This window comes from Loxodonta africana, chromosome 3 (genome assembly GCF_030014295.1).
Source record: "Loxodonta africana isolate mLoxAfr1 chromosome 3, mLoxAfr1.hap2, whole genome shotgun sequence".
NCBI classification, from domain to species: Eukaryota; Metazoa; Chordata; class Mammalia; order Proboscidea; family Elephantidae; genus Loxodonta; species Loxodonta africana.
The window spans coordinates 40292006-40314495 of NC_087344.1; the positions used below are offsets into that span (position 1 = coordinate 40292006).

General features: G+C 48.4%; 1 protein-coding gene across 13 annotated transcripts in view; it reads right to left on the reverse strand.

The window, feature by feature from the left end:
• NPHP4 (nephrocystin 4) overlaps window positions 1–22490 on the reverse strand; it is a 142539-nt gene that overhangs the window by 109018 nt on the left and 11031 nt on the right. For 10 of the 13 annotated variants that reach the window (XR_010321275.1, XR_010321274.1, XR_010321276.1 and 7 more), the window contains 6 exons: window positions 18896–19068; window positions 15905–16057; window positions 6116–6288; window positions 5185–5283; window positions 4601–4665; window positions 2776–2931 (listed from right to left, as the gene is read on the reverse strand). Coding sequence is in view for 8 of the 13 variants with exons in the window: in XM_064281148.1 (XP_064137218.1) it covers window positions 2776–2931; window positions 4601–4665; window positions 5185–5283; window positions 6116–6288; window positions 15905–16057; window positions 18896–19030 (781 nt within the window). In the remaining 5 variants the exon portion in view is untranslated. Of the gene's footprint in view, window positions 1–2775; window positions 2932–4600; window positions 4666–5184; window positions 5284–6115; window positions 6289–15904; window positions 16058–18895; window positions 19069–22490 lie in introns of those variants that run through there. The other 3 variants (XM_064281146.1, XM_064281145.1, XM_064281149.1) reach the window with 3 other exon arrangements.

Here is a 22490-nt window from a genome sequence, read left to right on the forward strand (position 1 = left end):
ACCAAAACAAAAACAAACCCTCTGCCAATCAGACCAGTGAATACCACTGCCGAAGCAGGTACATGCCCCCGTGCTGGCCCTTTCGGGGCAATAAAATATTATCCAGTAAAGAAACTCTTTTTCAAGAGTGAGCCACAAAAGCTCACAAGTTCACAGGCAGAATTTATAACCGAGATGATAACAACCGTCAGAAGCAGGTACGCGAGTCATATTTTAACTGTGGCATCCTGTGCATCAGGGAGGGCTGAGCAAAATGGCTTTCTTTCCAGAATGGTCATCAGGGGAGTGGATGTGAAAATGTGCCTCTGTCCTTGCTTCTCAGCAGGCCTTGTGTCACGCTCACCTCTGTGGAGTCAGCACGCCCTCCTGATGGCAGCGCCTGCTCAGACTCGCTCCCGCAGTCCCTGGTCGTTAGCTGTTCGACAACAACATAAATTGTGGTGTGTTTCGCGGACTTTACTGCTTGCATCCACTAAGTGCCTCAGTGACTGATGGCCACTCCACATGGGAGGGCAGATGGGAGGTAACAAGACTCACAGCTCTTCTGGAACATGAGCTGTGAGGCTCGGGCGCTGTACGCACCCTGTTCTTGTGCTTCCCACGAGCCCTCACATAGCGTGGCCCTTAACTTCCTAGTCTGATTTAAGAGCCCAAGGATCAGACCTCTGGGTGTCTCTCACCATCACAGTAATGAAGCAGAAGCAAGCACATGCTAACCTTCAGGGATTTTTCAGTTTTATCTGCAGTTCTACTGACACTCATCAGCAAGTCACAAAGTGATGGATCTATCTCATGCCCCAGGAACATTCTGTTTAAACACCCAGAACCCAAGGTAAGATAAACTTACGTAAGCTAACTCTAAAGTAGGTCTGTGCTCGGGGACAACCAGGTCAACTGGCATAACACAGTCCATAAAGACAATGTTCTACATCCTCTTTTGCGGAGTAGCAACTGGGATCTTAAAAGTTTACAAGCGGCCCTCTAAGATACACCTATTGGTCTCTTCCCATCTGGAGCAAAGAAGGGTGAAGAAAATTGAAGTCTCAAGGAAACAATTAATCCAAAGGACTAATGGACCACACGAACCACAGTCTCCACTAGCCTGAGAGCAGAAGAGGTAGATGGTGCCCAGCTACCACTACCGACCACTCTGACTGGTATCACGGTAGAAGGTCCTGGACAGAGTGGGAGAAAAATATAGAAAAATCAAATACATAAAAAAAGACCAGACTTACTGGTCTGTTAGAGACTGGTGGAACCCTCATAACTATGGCCCTTAGACACCCTTCAAACTTGGAAATGAACCCACTCCCAGAAATCACCTTTCAGCCAAACAGGCCTATAAAGCAAACAATAATACCTGTAAGAAATGTGCCCCTCAGAACAATGCAAGACCAAAAGGGCAGGGTATGCTCAAAAAAGAAGTTCAGAAAGAAGCAGGAAGGGGCAGGAAAGATGGACGAATGGAAATGGGGACCACAGGGAGGAAGTGGGTAGAGTGCTGTCACATCGAGGGGATTGTAACTCATGTCACAAAACAAAATGTATAAATTGTTGAATGGGAAACTCATTTGATCTGTAAACTTTCACCCACACCACAATAAGATGTTCAAAAAATTAAATAAGGTAGGTTTGTCTCAAGATTCTTAACACCAGTATGGATGAAGGCAGCTTCACAGTGAGGCTCACGGCCCCTCCCTGACCAATGGGGCCGAGGCCTTGGTCACAGGGCCGGAAGCAGGTTCCCACTGTCTCTTCACTCACCTCGACAGCAGTGACAATGCTGTGGTCTCTCCATCTCTCCATTCTGGGAGAACACAGGCAAATTACAGAGAGCATTACATCTTCCTAAAAGAGGACTGTGGGGGATACGTTGAAGGCTTGTGGCCCACGGCGGAAGCTAACCTGGGATTCCTGGTCTGCTCCTGCCCGATTAATTTATCATTTGTCCTGTCTCATCGTTGCTTCTCTGGGATTAGGGGAAATAAACTAGCAGTGACCACCATGGGCCCATCCAGGAAATCCAACAACTCAGATAACAGTGCCTGCACCCCAGCATGAACACGAGGTATGTACCAACTGCAGGGACATCACTGCCGAACACAAACACTCCACGCTGGAGCTGAGCTGTGACTGCCTTTCCTTCAGGGCCTTGCACATTTACGCAGCACATCAGTGCTCTGGATCTCAGCCGCCAAACTCTGCTCCTCTGTGAGCTGAGCAGGGAGGCAGCCCACCAGAGACGCCAGGAACCCCAGCATGAGGCAGGTGGGAAGCGACGGTGTGGTCCCTTCTCCTGGATTCCTCGAGATAGCCTCCTACAGGTCCAGCAGGAGCCCAGGCCTGGTACTGAGTCCACCCACTGAGGCTTGGAGGACGGCCCGCCCCACAGTGGTCGCAAGGCCAGGCAGGGACCACTGTCCATCACTAGAGCATCCCTTCCTAGACCCCATACCGTGACAGAGCCCTCCACCTGCCACAAGAGTTTTCTAAAATAACCAGTACCATGGTACAGGAAGGATGGGATCGAGCAGCATATTTTCCTGGTCACGATCATGAAGACATGAGATACGAACTTAAAGGATGTGAGAAGCTATTCAGGATCAGATTAAATGGAAGATCAGTGTCTCGCTCACACCATGCCAGGGGTACTACTGAGTGGCAAAGGGATGCCCTCAACCACGTCCAGCCCAACGCCACCCCCCCACCCAATTCCTGCAAAGCTTGATGGTGTGCTAACACAAATCCCCAGGTGGAGAGAGGCAAAGCCCTTACCTACTTCTCCGTGAGCTGGCAGGAGGCCTGGGATCTGCTGCAAGCCAGACACCAGCAGGTTCTCAGGGAGAAGGTGGCGCACGGGCTCCAGGGCTGGGTGTAGCCTCAAGGTATATTGTAGGCTGCAGTTCTCAAGGAGGGTCAGGTGCTTGTTCTCTGAGCAGAAGACACATCACAAAGAAGCTGAGGCCAAAGGCAGTTTGTCGACCCAGAAAATCTTAGAGAAACACCACAAACAGAAAACGTGTTTTTCTAGAGAAAGAGGGGAGCTGCTCTGTACTTCAGGCTAAAATGGGGGAAAAAAAAAAAAAATTGATCCTAATAACTCTCTCTGGTAACACTGCAATGCAAGAGATATTTGTTTTCAATCCACTGTAACAAAATCTCTCCCCTTCTCCTCTTCCCTGAGTGGCTAGGCCAGGGACAGGAGCAGGGACATGCCACTTCCATGGGTACCATGTGGTGTCCATCATCGGAGGGAGACTGAAAACTGCCTGTACCCAGAGGCCGGCCTTCTTCCTTCAAGCTGAAATGCCAAGTCCTTCTTCCTCCCCTCTGCTGTGGTCAAGCTCATCTCTGCCCCAGGGCCTTTGCACTGGCTGTCCCCTGTGCCTGGTGCACTCCTCCCCCCAGGTGTCTGCATGACTGGCTCGGCTTCCTCACATAGGTCTCAACTGAAACCATGTCCTTCAGTGAACAGAATCCCCTGCTAAAGTAGCTCCCCGTGCCTCCAGGTACTCTCTGCTGCTGGCCAGCTTTATTTTTTTCATAGCACTAATCATTAACTGAAATGCTCACTTCTTCTTGTCTGTTGACATGTATTCATTCACTGTCCCCAGTTTTGGTCTGCCTCATTTGCTGCTACGATCTTGCTGCTGGGCACACAGCAGCCTCTTAATAAATGCAAGGAGTCTGTGAATGAATGAATGAATGAATACATCCTCCTGAACAGCTGGCACTGGCTCCATACTGGACCCACTCCTGGTGAAGAATCTGCAGCTCCTTCTTCTCCTTCAGTGAGGTCTGTGGGGCTGGTCTCTCCCCAAGGGTGGCCATGGGTACCCAAACCAAGCACGGGAGCAGGCTGCCTACTGGTCAGGGCAGAAAGGGTCCCCTGCTCAGGCTACTGCTTTCAAAATATGTCCGGTCACTTTCTCACTAACAGGAATGCATTTCTCTGTGCTAGCTACCTCACACAAACAAGGCAAGGTTCCCCCAGGAAAAGTGGCAGGGACAGGAGCCCAATGGGTTCACTTGGGTACAGGGTCAAAGTAGGCATGGCACACCCTCTGGGCTGGTGCCCCTCCTGTGCTCAGAGGAGCAGGCACCACAGGCAGGAAGCCTCTTCCTCGGTTCACGGGCAGCCTCTCAATGCTGGAGCCCCACGGAAGCCAAGGAGTCCAGGGGTAATTAGGTAAAGCTGTGGAAGCCTCACTGGACTGGGGATAACAAAGCATTTCAGAGCCAAGGTCTCATTCTGGCAGCTGAGACCTGTGACGGACAACAAATACTCCACCTGGTGGGCAAGAGGGCCACCTCCCTCCCTCACACCCAGTGGCTCCATCCCCTTCACAGAGCTATGCCCTCCTTCCTGGTTACTATATCTCAGTTCTCCAAACTTGGTCAAATATCCAAGCCCATGATACATTCTGCCCAAACCTACTAAATAAATGAGCTCAGCTGCCAGTGGTTTATGTTGCAAAAAATGACAAGACAGCTCTCAAAGGGCGGTGACATTCAGCAAAGTTCTGAGACCAAGAGGTCCCACTGAGGAGGCAGCGTCCTGCAAGCCTCAGGCTCCCAGTCAGGGCAGGCCTGCTCTTACGTTCTATGGGGTCCTGGAGCAGCGGGTGCAGGAGGGCTCTCGGGGTGCCGTGATACAACCTCAACCTGGAAAACAAGACCCGTGAACACACATCAGCCATCTGCCTCTTGTGTTTGGTCACCCAGCTTCAGCTGGACTTGTTCTCGCAGGGTCCCTCAACCACCACCACGCCTACGAGAGCTTTCCGAATGCTGGACAAGCACATCCCCTGTGGAAAACAGAGGCTCCCACACACTCAGTGCTCCTGGCCAAGCACGTCCAGCACACACACAGGGCTGTCCCAACGCGGCCCTAGAACCTATAGCTGGACAGCACCCCCAAGGGAAACTTCCAATGCCTGGAAACATCCCAAAGAAGACACTGTTTAAGGAATTGCCCTGGTTGTGTATCCACAGTAGTGGCTCTCAACCAGGGATGGCTTCACCTTCTCAGGGACATCTGGCCCTCAATAGGGTCCTGAATCTTTACCAGAATGAACAAATAAAAGAAAGGGAAGATTTTCCCAGGTATCCCTTGGGGCAGAGGGGCTGCTTAAAGCAATCAGATCAACTTCAAGGTCACTGACCCAGTGTAGGAGGTCCAACCTTTTCAGTAGCTCAAAATGGGTGGTCTTGCCTCTCAGGGACATCTGGCAATGCGTGAAGACATCTGACTGTTGGGACAGGCAACGGCGGTACTGGAATCTATAAGAAGAGGCCAGGGATGCTGCCCCTCACATCAGAGATTTGGACAGCCCAAAATGTCACTATCAGGAGCCCTGGGGGCACAGTGGTTAAGCAGTCGGCTGCTAACTGATAGGTTAGCAGTTCGAACCCACCAGCCACTCAGTGGGAGAAAAATGTGGCAGCCTGCTTCCGCAAAGACTTACAGCCTTAGAAACCCTATGGGGCAGTTCTACTCTGTCCTACAGGGACGCTATGAGTCAGAATCAGCTTGATGGCAATGGGTTTTGTTTTAAAATGTCAATAATGCCGAGGATGAGAAACCCTGATCTAAAACAGTAAGGTACAGTTTAGCTTTGGCTGAAATAATTACATGTTATCTCATCCATCTTTGTATGCCCAGCTCCTAAACGGAGCCAGCAGACCCATGGCAGATGCTCAAACAATGCTTGCTGGGTGAATGCTCACTGCTTGTGACGCCTGCTCAGGAAAAAAGTATTATTGAATACGTAAGGAACCCTTACGAGATAGGAATTGTATCCCTAACTTACAGATGAGTGAATTCAAAGAGTTTAAATAAATCACAGAGTCACGACTTGACCCCATGTCCATCCTACATGGAAACCCAACGCACATACCCAAGAGCCAGTCCCCACTCTGGCAAAAAGAGCAATCCCTTGGCTTACTAAGAAAAGGTAAACCCGGTTACAACCTAAAGCAGAAACTATCTCACAGTATGTTAACAACATAGGTGGGCAAATCTAGAGCTTTCTGTTGTCACCAAATAATTAGCAATTAAATCCCCCTAGAAAGATGCTGGAGACCCCAAAGGTGTAGAAAATGAGGTCGATACCGTCTGTCCTGGGAAGCAGAGGTAGGAGACTCTGGCTTATTGCTGAAGATCCGAAGAATTCCAAACCCACAGGACAACATCTGAAGGGTCCCATCCCGCTTCCGGCCTTCAGTAACCACTTCTACCACTGCTACTATGTTCGGGTGGTTTAAGGACGTGTGGAAATACAAGGGCTGCAAAACAGAAATCACAGGACAGCTGAGACAGAGGCTCAATGATGGATTGCAGAGAAGGGGACACAGAAAAAAGACAGGGGTGCACCCCGACCTTCACCGCAACTACTGCCTTCCCATGGATACCACAAACACCCAGGGGCCCCCGCCACATGCCCTCGTGTGGGATACCGCATCCCTTCCCAGGGGCCAGAGGAAAGGACAAGCATGGTGAGATGCTCCCTCAGACTCAAGCTGGTGACAGAGCTTCTAAGGACCCAAAATACAGGACATCAGGCAACTTGCTTCTGCCCTAGGAATCCCCTGTCCCCTGGGAATTCCACCACGAAGTGTCATGGGCGGAGCCCAGACACTCTACAGGAGAGCTGGATGGCTATGCAGCCCAGACCCATCACCAGGCAGGACCACAGTTAGAGCAGCCCGGACACAGACTAAGTTCACTGCATGTAAACACCTTTGCATATAAACCACTTTATGTTCCAAGCGTTATCTAGTGCTCAATACGTAAAACTCCAATTACAACTTGCCAATATTGATTCTAACCCCCTATTTCATATGTAACTATTACAAAGTTCCAGCTGAACTAATTCTGTTTAAACTAAACAGGATCCTCAGATTTCTTCAGGTGCTATGTAATTATCCCCAGCTCAGAGCCCAACTAACACTCTTCTATGATGAAAATCAACTTTACATCATTTTATTACAAGAATTTTTGGAACCAAGTCAAGTAAATGACATTCAAACTGATTGTAAAAGGTTTCTCAGCCCTGGGTGGTGCGAATGGTTAAAATGCTCGGCTGCTAACCCAAAGGCTGGAGGTTCCAGTCCACCCAGAGGTGCCTAGAAAGAATGGCCTGGTGGTCTACGTCTGAAACATCAGCCACTGAAAATCCTGTGGATCACAGCTCTACTCTGACGCACATAGGGTCGCCGTGAGTTGGAGTCGACTTGACGGCAGCTGGTTTTCTTGGAGGCTAACGTGCAAACAGAGTAGCTCTGACCCTGTGCTTTCCTGTCAGGCACTGGGCAGAGGGGGCAGTGGAGAGACAGCCCAGGTGAGTCAGCTCTGTCTCCACATCTCTAATAACATGCTCGTGCCTGGGAATCCAACCACCTTCACTCTCTCTTCTATTCCGTTGAATTAAATGCAATTGCTTTTATTTAAAACTGATAAGCATCACAGACAGAGAAGACTGGAAATGGTGCCGCTGAGTGGATTTGCAAATCAATGGGGAGTAGGCATCCATGAAAGCTCAGAGGCAGCACTGCATTGTGGCTCCACACTCAGGGCTCCCCATAACCTGGCACCCATGCCAGGGGCAGGACATAGCACAGACCCAGCAGCTGAGCACAAAGAACTCCCCACCACCCAACCCAAGGCAGTGAGAGGTAAGGCAGGGGCCGAAACTGGTCTGCCGACAACGTGATTTAAATGTGAAAGAATCCTCCTATTAACAAATCATTACCGTGGTGTCAAAAAAAAAACGTTTACTGTAATCACAGACTGTCAGCCTAGGATAACAGAGAGACACATTCAAACATCAGCCGCCAGGTATCAATCGTTATTCTATTATCTTTTATTGCAAAATGATGAAATAATGACCACTTACAGCTGACAGGCGGCTGGACGAAGAGAGAATTATGCTTCTGCTTCCGAGACCCCAGCATTGCTCTAGAAAGGCCTGCTACAAAGCCGAGCTGGTCATTATCTCCCCTTCTGTATCTGTACCTGTGCACATCGGCTACATGCACATTGCTCACTTTTTCTTAACAGTGAAACAAACGCTTTAAGCTCTGATGTGAAGCCCCAGTAATCCCCAGCTGAGGGGTCACCTTGAAGTTGCTCTGCCCAGAGGCAGTGGGACCCGCCGCTCTCAGCAGTTCCCAGGTACAGATTTATGACAGCTGCCTCTCCCTGTCATTTACCACCAAAAACAATTATTTTGAGGCCAAAAAAAAACCAAACCCAGAGCTCCAGTGTTGTCTGTCCCAGCTGGTCCACCTTTAGAGTCCAGAGAATCCACCTTTAAATTAAAGGGTCAACTGCTGGATGCAGAGCACATTACAAGGCTCTTTGGAGTTCATTTTGGTGTTAGATTATTACTAATCGTGAATAACAAACGCTTTTTTCTAAAAATCACTGATTGATCCATCTGTGTGGGAACAGCACCGGCCGAGGAAATGGTAGAGAACCAAGAAAACACTATGCAGCCTTCAAAGGTTAAAGGGGAGATTAAAGCAAAGCCAATCCAGTTGTTGCTGAGTTGACCCTGACTCCTGACATCTCCGTGTGTCAGAATAGAGCTGTGTTCCATATGGTTTTCAAGGGCTGACTTTTCAGTAGATTGCCAGGCCTTCCTTCTGAGAAGAAAAGATTAGGCAGATACAAATATGCAAACACTGCTCAAGAACGAACAGCTTTTCAGTGCCGTGGAAGCAAAAAGTCTGCTAATGATGAAAACACAAATATGATTCCGCAGCCCTGGTCCAGGGGTCGTCCCGGTGATCAACTTCCAAAAACTCAGCCACTGACTATGCTGTGCCGCACAGTTCCACTTAGCCAGAAGCACTCCCAGCAGGGCAATGTCCCATAAGAAGTGTCTATCCCGAAGATGGGAGTCCTCCTCCTCCCACCTGACCAGCCTGTGAATAGGCCCCAGTGAAGCCAGGGCTCCAGACAGCACTCTCCGAGTAGGAGCTCTAAACAAGTCCTTCAGTCTAAGGAGATTTAATTAACGTCAACACAGGACGTTTGAGAGGAAAAGTCTATTCATCAACTGAAATTGCATGATTAAAAGTTTAAAAGAAGCCCAGCAAATTGCCTGCGAGGAAGGCCCGGGTGACTGAAGAGACGGGGTTTCATTCACCCACGTCACACCTCACTCACTTACTTGGACAAGCTCTCCTGGACAGGGTAAACAGGTGAATAAATCATTTAAATGCTCCTGTCTGAATGCCTTCATCTCCAAAAAGCACTGACACCACTTTGCCTCGGGGCCCAGCTTCCATTTTTCACACACAGTGACAGAATCAAAATTGGGCCTCTGATGATGAGCCTTTCTGGAAAAACTACTGCCGCATATATCCAGCTCCGCTGCCACTCTCCCTGCCTACCGAGGTGACATGCTTCATCAAGTCCGAAGGAGAGGACAATGCTGGGGTGGCAAGGCCAGAGAAGGCCAGAGCAGAAATCAAACTGGTACCTTCCAAAGAATGCTTTTAAGAAACCTTTAATATGATACCTTCAGAAAGATGAATAATACACAAACACATCATAACAGCTTATTATCTAGCAGCTTGACCTTACCCTTGAGGTTCAACATGGTTTCTCTTACCAAAAACACAACACTCTCATCCAAAGACTGAACTTCCCTGAACACAGTGAACCCTGCTGGGCAAAGCACCCCTGGGTAAATTCAAAAACCTCCAATTCCAAACTCAGAGGTTTCCACTCCTCCTGGGTGGAGCCCACCATTACAAACACTGTTACAAAACAAAGCAGCACAGTGACAAGACCACTCCCCACAACAAAAAGTTATCCAAAATGTCAACAGTGCTGAGTCTAAGGAAGGTTGAGAGTAAGAATGTCAATTTTAAACCTTGACTGAAATAATTACATGATATCTCACCCATCTTTGCACGCCCAGCTCCTAAACAGAGCCTGGCATCTGGTAGATGCTCAACCAATGCTTTATAACTGAATACCTACTGCTTACAGGTGCCTGCTCATGAGAAAAGATTAATGGATACTCAAGCAACTCCTATGAGATGGGTGTTGTATCCCTGACATAGAGATGAGTGAATTCAGGCCCAAAAAGTGTAAATAACTTGCCTAAAATCACACAGGAATTCAGTGATAGAGCCAGGACTTAGACCCACGTCCATATGACATCAAAACCCAACGCCGACGCCCAAGAGCCAGTCCCCACTCCAGACTAAAGAGTAATCCCTTGGCTTACTTAGAAAAGGCAAACCCAGTTACAATCCAAAGCAAAAAGCATCCCACAGTGTATCGCTGAGACCACACGGCAATACAGGTTGACAAATTTAGAGCTTTCTATTGTCCCCAGGTGATCAGCAGTTAAATCATCACACAACTAAACCCCAATACTGAAGACACCACAGAGAAATATCATGCCTTTTTCTGGAAACACCTTTCCATCATCCCGCTTGTCTGGTTCAGAGGCTCCTAGAGTGGTTCCTGTCGAACGGAGGGAAAAGAAGCCTTCACAGAGGGACACAGCGGAAGACTGACAGGACACACCGAGCTGGCCTCCCTCATCTGCAGAGCACTCCCTGCAGGGTAGCTTCCCTCTTGAAGTGAAGCTCGTAGACTGCATTCACTGTGATTATTTCCTGTCAAGCAGCATGGGGAGCACGGGATAGGCAGGCAGCAGCACAGCCCTGAGAGGAGGGGATTAACTGCACACCCAGGAACTGGGCTGCTTAGTCGTGTGGAAGGGCTTCCAGAGGCTCCCTTTGGATCACACCAATCTTGCCTGGCAGTATACACTTTTACAGGGCAACAGCATTGCTCGCATACCCTGAAGAATAGAACCGCCCGAGAACCCGTTTCTCATCACTGTGGTTACGGGACTCGGAAGCAGCCCAAGTACCGACGTCATAGGAGGACAGGTGATTTATCTGCTTCTTGAGCCACACCTGAGCCAAAGTGGAGCTCAGGGAGGAAACCGACCCCTGCTCTGGGCTTAGGCTGTCTAGAGCAGCCAGGATTTCTGCCCAGCAACTCTCATAAAATAAATAAAGGAGGAAAAATGAGCCCTGTCACCCAAAGTCTGAGACGTGGTTAGTTAAGGAAGGAATTTAAGGGAGAATTATGTTCATCTCAAAATAAAATGTAGAAATTGCATGGTATTTTGGCCTCCAGGATTATTTTTTAAAAGACGCTTTTTTAGAGGCTGAATGAATTACTAACTGTCTCAGAGGAAGTGAAAGGCAATCTCTCTCCACAAAAGAAGGGCTCAAGCCTTTCCTTTTGAGCTCAGAGGCTGAGGGACCTGAGACCTGGTCTGTGGCTCCACAGAGAGAGCCCGAGAGCATGCGACAAGATGGGACTACAAGCCAGGTACAGAGAAGTCATCATTTACAGAAAAGCCGTCCAGCCCAGGCTTGGGGCAAGACTTCTTTTTTCCGAAGTCCTTTTCAGGACATTGTTGCTTGCGAACTAATGGAACAGCATCTTCTTCCAGGCTACGTATCACACTGACAAATCAATAAAAACCCAGAGCACAAGGTTGACGCATTAATCCACATTTAGGCTAGAAGCCACGTTGATTCTAAATAGGGTCCCTGCTGCTGGCAGCTCACAGGGGCATCTTAGTGTGGCTGGGCCCCGCAAATCGCAAATCTCGCAAATCTCGCAAATCGGATCACCCACAAGCTGCACAGATTGGATCCTTGAAACCAGGAAAACAATGGCAATTAGCAAAATCTGAAACAGACTTTGCCAAATCTCAGGATCACCTCTAAAAAGAGCAAACTGGATTTCTATTTCTGTATGTGTGGAGGCAGGGCTATTAACTCAGCACGATGTGATCACATAGCCACACAACCACACCATGCTTGCGGTCTTAGTTTCCTATCGCTGCTTTAAGAGAGATATCTCAAGTGGGTGGCTTCAGAGAATAGAAATTTATTTCCTCACAGTTCAAGAGGCTAGAAATCCAAATTCAGGTCACTGGCTCTAGGGGAAGGCTCTCTCTCTCAGCTCTGGGGAAAGAGCCTTGTCTCCTTCAGCTTCTATAGCCCTGGCAATCCTCGGGTCCTTGACGATCTTCATGTGGCATCTATCTTCCCCGTTTGTGCTTCTCACTTCTGTGCCTTATCTGCTCTTTTTTACATCTCAAAAGTGACTAAATTTAAGACACATCTGACCATAATATGGCCTCATTAGCATAAGAAAGAAAATCTTATTCCCAAATGGGATTACATCCACAAGTCTAAGGGTTAGGACTTCAACACATATTTTGGGGGACACAATTCTATCCGTATCACTTGCCAATACCCACCCAAAGGAATGCTTAATATTCTAATTGCACATGTGCACACACACACATACACACATGGTAAAGAGGAATTCGCTTCAGTTCACTAAAGTCGAATGAAACCTATTTTTCCATATTCTGAATGTGAAGGCAATGAGAGGAACCGGCCTGCGTGGCAGCAGCTGCTGAGCAGTGGGGCCGGCGGGGGAAGGGGGGGGTGTGGATGGCAAGGAGCTCGTTCCTGGGGTACCGCTGGCCTCTGCTGGTCACCACAGGAACAGCAGCGAGAGACATGCAGGCTCCCAGAGCTCTCCAGAGGCTTCCACATCACCCACACAACCAAAAACGCCCTGACCCCCAACGCTGACATTGCCACATTCGCTATTTCAGAAACGCTGAGGACTGTGCTCTTCACCAGCTCCAGCAGAAGACAAATCAAGATGCTGGCAAGGTTGAGCTATAGAGGCGCTTGTTCCTACAGCTGGTGCCCTGTGAGCCACCAGCCTGGTCCCTCAGACTCACAGTGGATGAGCAAGCCTTAGTTCCCTAACTCAGACCTGAACCATGAGCTGGAGGCCGCCAGATACACAGCTACCAGGACACAGGGAAACGTGAGGCACTGCTCCACTTCTACAGCAACGGAAGTCCTCTTGGTGGCATGAATATCAAACCCTAGACCAGTCCAGAAGGAGAAATGACAATGTTGGAGGTTGTTTCTTAAAGTGTAACTTCTGCAGGGATCATGATTTCATAGCTGAGAGGACTGGGGTGGAATGAAAGGCCCTTCACTTCTGATCTGGGGTCCAGAGCCCGCCTGGCTCGTGGTTACCAACAAGGAGCACCGTCTGGATACTCTAACCACCGGTCCTAACCACTCTCGTCTAAAGTAAACTAGGGAAAGAGAGGGAGCTCATATTGGAACCTCAATGATGGCAAAGCATTCCTGAGCTGATTTCGGAGTAAAGCTCCATCCCTCGGCAGTCTGTGAAACATCCCAGAAACATCCGCTTGATTCCAATCCTGGTGGAGTTAATCCATCTCCACACACCTCAGTTTCCTCAAGTTTAAAACGAGGCCATAGCAATACCTGCCTCCTAGGAGTCCCTGGGTGGCACAGACAGTTAAGCACTCAACCACTAGCCGACAGACTGGCAGTTTGAACCCACCCAGAGGTTCCTTGAAAGAAAGGCCTGGCAGTATGCTTCTGAAAGATCACAGTCTTAAAAACACTACGGAGCAGTTCTATTCTGCAAATATGGGGTCGCCATGATTCAGGGTCGACTCAACAGTAACTGGTTTGGCTTGTTTTGTGTGTGCGTGTGTAGTTTTTTTTTTTTAGTATAATCAAAAACCAACCCATTGCCCTCAAGTCGATTCCCACTCATAGCGACCCTACAGGACAGAGAAACTGCCCCATAGGGTTTCTAAGGAGCTGGTGGATTCGAACTGCCAATCTTTTCATTAGCAGCCAAGCTCTTAACCACTGTGCCACTAGGGCTCCACCCTATGCACTAAAAAAAAAAAAAAAACTCATTGCCGTTGAGTCGTTTCCGACTCATAGCAATCCTATAGGACAGATTAAAACTGCCCTGTAGGGTTACCAAGGAGCAGCTGGTGGATTTGAACTGCTAACCCTTTGGTTAGTAGCCGAGCTCTTAACCACTGTGCAACCAGGGCTCCACCCTATGTATACTAAAAAAAAAAAAAAAAAAACCCATTGCCATTGAGTTGACTGCAACTCATAGCAACCCTATAGGACAGAGAACTGCCCCCCAGGGTTTCCAAGGAGCAGTTAGTGGATTCAAACTGCTGACCTTTTGGTTAGCAGCTGAAGGCTTAACCACTGTGCCACCACGGCTCCGCCCGATGTATAGCAGTAATTAAACGAGAGATATGTGCTTCTCAATCAAGGCCTGACCCACAGCACCAACTCCAAATGATGGCTATCATCATCGTCACCATCGTTAGTCACTGTACAAATTGTCACAGTGCCAGGCTGCCTTGGGTCCTACTGGGTACACTTGAGAAAGATCAAAACAGCCCTACCCCTAGAAAGCCACCCCCAAGGCAGCCAAGGCTGAACCCAAGTCAGATCATCAGCAACCCCAACATCTACAGATACTTGTGACAACCCCCCTCTTGCCGCGTCAGAGGCATGAGGCGATCCATTGCTTGAGCTGAACCCGCACTTCACCCACAGTTGCACATGTGATTGACAACATGAAATCTCCTCTCTGACCCAGGCTGGACCCAGAGACCTTTAGCCAGCATTTACACAGGCTGTTTGATGGCCTTAACAGCAGAGATGCTGTTAGTGCCCACGATATATACCTTGCCAATGCTTTATGTCATCGGCCTGAGCTCCAGGGGCACTGCCTCCTTTGGCCACCGTGTCAAGTGAGGGCAGCATTCAGAATTAATCCACGCCAGGCAGCCCTAACTTTGGGTATGGCCAAACATAGACAGCAGCTCACTCACAGCTGGCCAGAGGCAGCTTCACCGATGTGGCCAGCACAGCCCCAGCAGGAAAGGGGTGCCTTGGGCTATAGTCGTCCTCACCAACAAGCTGTCACTTGCCAGCATCAAATCACTGCAGGCCTGCTAAACTGGGACATGGTTCCTCAGACCTCCCACCTCGAGTTCAGCTGTGACTCAGCAGCCAGGCTTAGGGAAAGGCCTTGACGACGTCCTCTGCTTAGAGGAAAGTCATAGTGTCCCCAAGAAGGCCCTGCAGGATCCAGACAAGTTAGCACTGCCCACTCCTTACCAACCTGAGCTCACTCCCATGCATCACACCTGCTGCCAGCCGTGTACAAGCTGGCCTCGCCTGCACCCTCCCTGGAGCACCCTTGACCCTGCTCATCATGGGGCAAGTCTCTTTCTTACATTTTAGGCCCAGCTGGAATGTTGGCTTTCTAAGAAACCCACCTTATCACCCTTCCTAAAGCGGGTCCTCCATCCTTCTCTGGGACAGCGGCATACTGGTCTCCTTCTGATCACTTACCACAGTGGGCTATCACTTCATTTGTTACCTGCTTTTGCGTATTACCCCCAATAAACTGTAAGTACTATAAAGGTGTTATGGGTTGAATGGTGCCCCCAAAAGATACACTGAAGTCCTAACTCCTGTACCTGTGAACATGGCCTTATCTTGCCAACTTCTACCTGGACAAGTCCCTTTACTTCTAAGAGTCAGTTTCCTTGTCTTAACCAAAAGAAAAAAGGAAGAAGAAAAGGAATGGGAGAATCACATGATATCGGTAGGTTTTGAACTGTTCCAAGAACCCCAAGGTCCTTGAAGGTGACTCAAAGACCACCCTAGGCAGGGCAATGCTGCCCAGGCAAGAAACTCCACTCCCTCCCCTGCTTCACCAGAGCAGCGCCACTTCCACCTGGTTAGCGTATCTGGCCCCAACACAAGATTTCGTTTGGAAAACCAAGTGCCTCGCTGCTAAAGCAAGTTCTGAGGACGACTGGGCCTGATGCTCCCTGATGCACCTGCAGGTCTGAGATGCACTGAGCCTCTGAGGCAAGGTGCCCACCTCTCCAAGTTGGGGTGCACCCTGCACTCCATCACAGAGCAGCCCCCGCCCTGCTGTCCCTGGGCCCACCTCATTGAAGACAATCCTAGGCGGCTGCCTTGAGAGCTGCTTGGTTGGCCTCACAGTGGTTTTCCACGTCTTCCCAAAGAAGTGTCGGTAGGTGACATCAAAGAAAGACACCCGCAGATGGCATTCAACGTCAGACAGCACTTCCTGCAAGCCCTGGGAGAAGGAAGGGAGTATGCCCTTAAGAGTTCTCAAAGCCTTGAGGCTCCCATAGTTGCCGGGTAGAACATTCTGGCAGATACCAGCCTCTGAGCATCCATCCCCATTGGTTTGGGTCTCACAACCCCAAATTCCTTTTGAGGAAGCCCTTCTCCCACTCCCACTGCTGTTGGTAGGGTGATAAATCCAGTGTTCAGCCTTCTCCAGCCAATCAGACACTGAATTCCCCTGGCTAATCAGACACAAGTCTAACATTCACTAAGCACAAATGAGACACAGGGGCCTGGGCTGTGAGGTGGACATAATTGTCAGGGTGCAGGTCTGGTGCTGCTGGCAGCCTCTCTGTCACCATGTGGAGCCAAGAGATGCAGGGAAAGAACTCCAGGTGACATCACTTGAGACCCTGGATCAAGCCATACCTGAAGCCTGAACACCTGTGCTAACTCCTGTTACATGAGTTAATAAATTAGCTCTCTCAAAGAAGCAATTAGTCCATAGGACTGACGGCCCACACAAACCACAGCCTCCTCTAGCCAGAGACCAGAAGAACTAGATGGTGCCCAGCTACCTTGGCTTCAAACCCCTACTGAGAATTTGCATTTCTAACAGTTCCCAGGAAGTTCTACATAAGAACTCCCTTGGGATTTTGTTAAAATGTAGATTCCCATTCAGTATATTTGGGGTGGAAATACAAATTCTCAGTAGGGAACTTGTTAGAAATGCAAATTCTCAGCAGGGGTCCAAACCAGACCAAACCAGTTGAAAGCCTAGGTAGCCAGGCACCATCTAGTTCTTCTTTGAGAGAGTTAATTTATTAACTCACATAACAGGACATCATGCTTGGGAAAATAGAGAGCAATAAAGAGGAAGACCCTCAATGAGATGAACTGACACAGCGGCTGCACCAATGAGCTCAAACACAGCAACAATTGTGAGGATGGTGCAGGACCCAGCAGTGGTTCATTCTATTGTACCCATAGGGTTGCTGAGTTGAAATCATTCCAACAGCATCTAACAACAACTCTGATATGGCCTCATTAACATAACAAAGAAAGTCCTATTCCCAGATGGGTTTACATCCGCCAGTATAGGGGTTAGGATTTATAACACATATTTCGGGGAGACACAATTCAATCCACAACAGTAGTCAATGAAATATTCTTTATAATTTGAATCCTTTTAAATTTATTGAGGTTTAGTTTATGGCCCAGCATATGGTCTATCTTGGAAAATGTTTCATGTATACTTGGAAGACTGTGTATTCTGCTTTTCTTGGGTTGAGTGCTCTAGAGATATCAATTACGTCAAGTTGGTTGACAATGCTGTTCAAATCTTCCAAATCCTTATGACTTAATCTGTTTGCTCTATCTATTACTGAAAAGAGAATATTAGAAGTTTCCAGCTATCACAGTGAATTTGAATACAGTTCCCCTTAGTTCTATCCAATTTCGTTTCATGCTTTGGGAGCTGTGGAGGACATAGTTAGTTAGCTTAGCAGGCCTGACTGCTATGCTTTGAAAGCCCTGTTTACACGAGTGGCCTTTGGCTAGTCCAAGAACGTGGATTTCAGGAGGGTTCCCACCACGCTAACCGAGAGGAGCGGTTCACCGTGCCTAAACTGTATGTACAACCACGTGGTTTATGCCGAACATCTGCTTTCCTCCTGGGAGTCGGGAATTTTAGAACGTGCCAGGCAGAGGGTGCCTATGTGACCAGCTCCCAATAAAAACCCTGGATGCTGAGAGTCTAAAGCACTTCCCTGGATGACAATGTTCCACATGTGTCATCACAACTCACTGCTGAGGGAATCAGGCCCACTGTATGTGATCCACTGGGAGGAACCGCTGGAAGCTTGTGTCTGGTTACCTCTGGACATCGCCCCATGCGGCTTTTCCCTCTACTGATCTTGCTCTGTGACTTTTTGCTGTAATAACTCTCCACTGTGGATACAACTGTGTGCTGAGTCATGGGAACCCTCCAGTGAACGAATGAACCAGGGGTGGTCGTGAGGGTCTCTGACACAGGTGCATACATGCACAGAATTGTGCTATTTTCTTAATTATTTGCCCTTTTGTCATTATGAAATACCCTTTTATCTCCGGTAATACTATCCACCTTGAAATCTACTTTGGCTGATACTGGTACAGCCACACCAGCTTTCTTCTGCCTAGTGTTTGCATGCCTTACCAAGCCAAACCCTACAAGAAACCATTTGCTTCCACTGGCAGGATAGGGTCTTCTCGTGCACCCCCACAGATCACCAGGCCTTACCAAGGCAACCCAGTCATATGGATATCTGTGGGTGGCATGGGAGTGGCACTGGCCCCTCCAGCAGGCTCCCTGCCAGCTGAAGGGCACAGCTGGCTGCAGAGCCACCCAGGCACGACCCGAGTGTGCAAAAGGGTTGGTACACACAAGCACACGGGCTTCTGGCATGCCACACGGAGCTGCCGAGAAGTCCCGAGCTCTGGTCGCAGCGGTCCTGGGCATCAGGCTGAAGGCAGGCCATGCTGAGCCATGCACAAGGCACCTCTCACAAACAACCTGGCTTGGGGAATAACCCAGGAAATCAGATTACCTGTGTGCTTATATTGCTCCATTGTGGGCGGAAAGGAACTCTTACCAAGCATCAAAAAGTGCTGACTAAATCGCTGAATTGTACATTCTCTTTGCTGATGTGCCACTTTGCCTCCTGATACTGCCAAGGCCCAGAGTGATGGGTACAGAGGTACAGACGCAGATAAATAAGCGAGGATCAATAAGCTAACTGGAAACCTCTTCTCAGCTGAAAGCAATGACAACGTGCATTTGACAATAAATTGCAAATGTCTTTACCTGCTTGATGAGCGGCCCATCGAGGCACTTCAGAACACACTGGAATGCTGTTGATTCCTTTGGAAGTTGGCGACCCCTCTGGGGGTGGGGAGGAACAAGCACATTTTGGGCAAATACCCCATGCCAATCCTTCATGCTGCTGGACCAAGGGCCACTCGGGTCTCCAGGATTACCTGCACCATTCGTGTTAGAAAAAGTAAGACATTGTAAGGGCCACAGTGCTCTGGGCAATTCTGAAAGCTTCCTATCTCCCACTGAATCCCTGAGGAACTTCCATACCCAAAACCCCCGCTCTGCAACCCCACCTCCAAACACTAGCACAGCAGACAGCTTGGGGCTGGTGTCCACACTGCCTTCCCTGGATAAAGGTACCCATCTCACTCCAGTGACCCTCTCTGCCCCTCCTCTCCCTGCCAACTGGAGCACCATCACCCTGGACTCAGTGACTGGTGTTGGGGTAGACATGTGCAGGGCCACTCTGTACAGATCAACCAGCGCATGAGGGCATGGGCCTTGGGGGGTGAGTGGCAGCTGAACCCAGCCAGAACGTGGGGCTGTCTTGGAGGCAGCCCTAGAGGCGTGACCCAATCAGAGCCAATGGCATGCAATCCCAGAGCTTCTGCTGGGTTTGTTGAGAGGGAAAGACTCTTTTTTGTAGCCCCGGGAGCAGAGAGGTCATCATCCTGAAGCTGCCAGGGCCACAGTGGCAAGAGCTACCGTGAGACACACACACAAACACAAAGCAGGCAGAGGAAATGCAAGAGGGTGTGACGTCGCCATTGGAGCCCTTTAGGGGACCCTAAGCCAGTCATCCCAGGAAAGTCCAGCTACAGGAATGAAGTTTCTTTTTGCTCAAGCTAGTTTGGAACAGATTTTAAGAGCTCCCAGTCCCTGGGTGGACTGGCTCATTAAGGATGTTACCTCCCTTCAGCTGGACAGGGATCTGAAAACCTTCTCGAGACTTCTTTTCAGCTGACACAGAATATTAAGATGTTGGCCTTTATAAGAAGCTGAATTTAGCACATCAAAATGGCAAGCAAGGAGCGGAAGCAGTGAGTTTGGATTCTGTCAGGGGGCCCAAGAGGTCAAGGTGTCATTTGCCTTTTTCCCTATGTTGACTTGATATTGGCACTGATGGGGTAAAAGCCACGGTGAGTAAAACTGCAGGTGCCTTAGCATGCGTCACAGCCGAGGCACCAGAGGGTTGTGCTCTTCACCATTTGCAGTGAAAGATACATCAGTTTCAATCACGAATGCCCTTGGTAAAGCCGTGAAAACTGTTTTATTGCTTGTCAACCCATGAGCATACATGTTTTTAATTCTGCGGGATGAAGTGGGAAGTGTGCACAAAGCACTTCTTTTCTTAATTGTGCTTTAGGTGAAAGTTTACAGCTCGAGTTAATTTTTCATCCAAAAATTTATATGCATATTGTTTTGTGACATTGGTTGCAATCTCCCAATGTGACAACATGCTCCCCTTTCCACGCCGGGTTTCCTGTGTCCATTCATCCACTTCCTGTCCGTTTCTGCCTTCTTGTCTTGCTTTTGGGCAGGAGTTGACTTTTTGGTCTTGTATATTTGATTGAACTAAGAAGCACATTCCTCGCATGTGTTATTGTTTGTTTTACAGACCTGTCTAATCTTTGTCTGAAAAGTGGGCTTCAGGCGTGGTTTCGGTTCTGAGTTAGCAGAGAGTCCAGGGGCCATAGGCTCAGGGTTTCCTCTAGTCTCTGTCAGAACAGTAAGTCTGATCTTTTTTCATGAATTTGAATTATGTTTTATATTTTTTTCCCGTTCTGTCCAGCACTCTCTGTTGTGATCCCCGTCAGGGCAGTCAGTGGTGGTAATCGGGCACTATCTAGTTCTTCTGGGCTCAGGCTGGTGAAGGCTCTGGTTTACGTGGTCCAGGAGCCCTGGTGGCACAGTGGTTAAGAGCTCAGCCGCTAAGCAAAAGGTCGGCAGTTCAAATCCACCAGGCACTCCTCGGAAACACTATGGGGCAGTTCCACTCTGTGCTATAAGGAGTCGGAACTGACTCGACGGCAACGGGCTTGTTTGTTTTGGTTTTAGTCCTTTGGGCTAATATTTTCCTTGTGTCTTTGGTTTTTTTCATTCTCCTTTGCTCCAGATGGGATGGGGCCAATAAACGTATCTTAGATGGCCACTCACAACCTTTTAAGACCTCAGCCGCTACTCACCAAAGTCAGATGGAGAGCACTTTCTGCATAAAGCACTTCTGCTGCAAACCAACGTAGGATGGTCATCTCAGGGGAAAGCACTGGTTTGACTGTTTGGGTTACAAGCTAAACTAGCTGTTTTTTCAAGGAACACTTACTTTACTAAAAAGAATGGCTAGGAGACAAACTATGGTTATTCAGACTTGGGTAGCTGGCAGGCATTTTCTCAAGCATGAACAAAGCGAGCCTGTCATGTCAAGGAAAACAACTGTAATAAAAGCTTGCAATCGAATATCAGAATTGGGAAAATGTATACCGTGCAACACGAGCTTGACAGCCTCCTCTTTCTTAAAAGGCTTTTCTAATGAGAAGGGTGGTGATGGTAACAAAGGTGATTTTTTGAAATTGTATGATTCAATGTGTCAATATTTGGGAGATCTGAATAACTCAGTGAACCAAGATTTTCCAAATGAACAGTGCATAATATAAAATCATGAGCGGGTAAAAGATCTACCCAAGTTGCAAGGCAGACCAAAGTGTTGTAACGTAACAGAGTGTGAAAGCTCATTCACACTATTTCAGATTCTACATGACAACAAACCTCTAAGACACCATGGCTTGTGGAGTTTTGGCACAGTATCAAAGAGGATCCACAACTCTCTAACCTACTCATCTGAGAGAGGCTAGGTTTCCTTCATATAACCAAAAACCAAACACACTGCTATCAAGTTATTTCAACTCATGGCAACCACGTATAGAACTGAGTAGAACTGAGATTACAGAGTAAAAACTGAGCACTATAGGGTCTTCTTGGCTGTTACCTTTACAGACGTAGGTTGCCACGCCTGTCCTCCACAGTATGGCAGGGTGGGTTCAAACGGCCAACCTTTCAGTTAGTGGCCAAGCATAAACGATTTGCCCACCCAGGGACCTCCTACTTTCTTCATATACTTCCACCAAAACAACATATCGTAACAGATGGAACGCAAAACCTGATATGAGAATCCAGAGGTCTTAGCTAGATGTCAAAGAGATATGCAAAAATGCAAAACAATGCCTCTTTTTTTTTTTTTTTGGGCTTGGGGAAATATAATTGGTTTTCATAAAAAATGCATTACTTAACATGTAACGGATTTGTTATTTTTAAATGAACTAATACCTTAAACTTTTCTGTATTAATGTCTAATACAGTAAACACCTCTAAATACAGTAACATAAACAAAAGTTCTTCGGGGTCCTCAATAGTTTGTAAAAGCGTAAAGGGAGCCTACAACCAAAAAGTTTGAGAGCAGCTGTTCTAATCAGACCCAGAAACGTGAGGGCTTCGGGAAGCCAGGTCCTGCCCTACAAGCTCACAACAGCTGCATATGGGAATGGAGAGGCCTGGGGAGGCACAGACGTAACTGTACTGCCTGAGA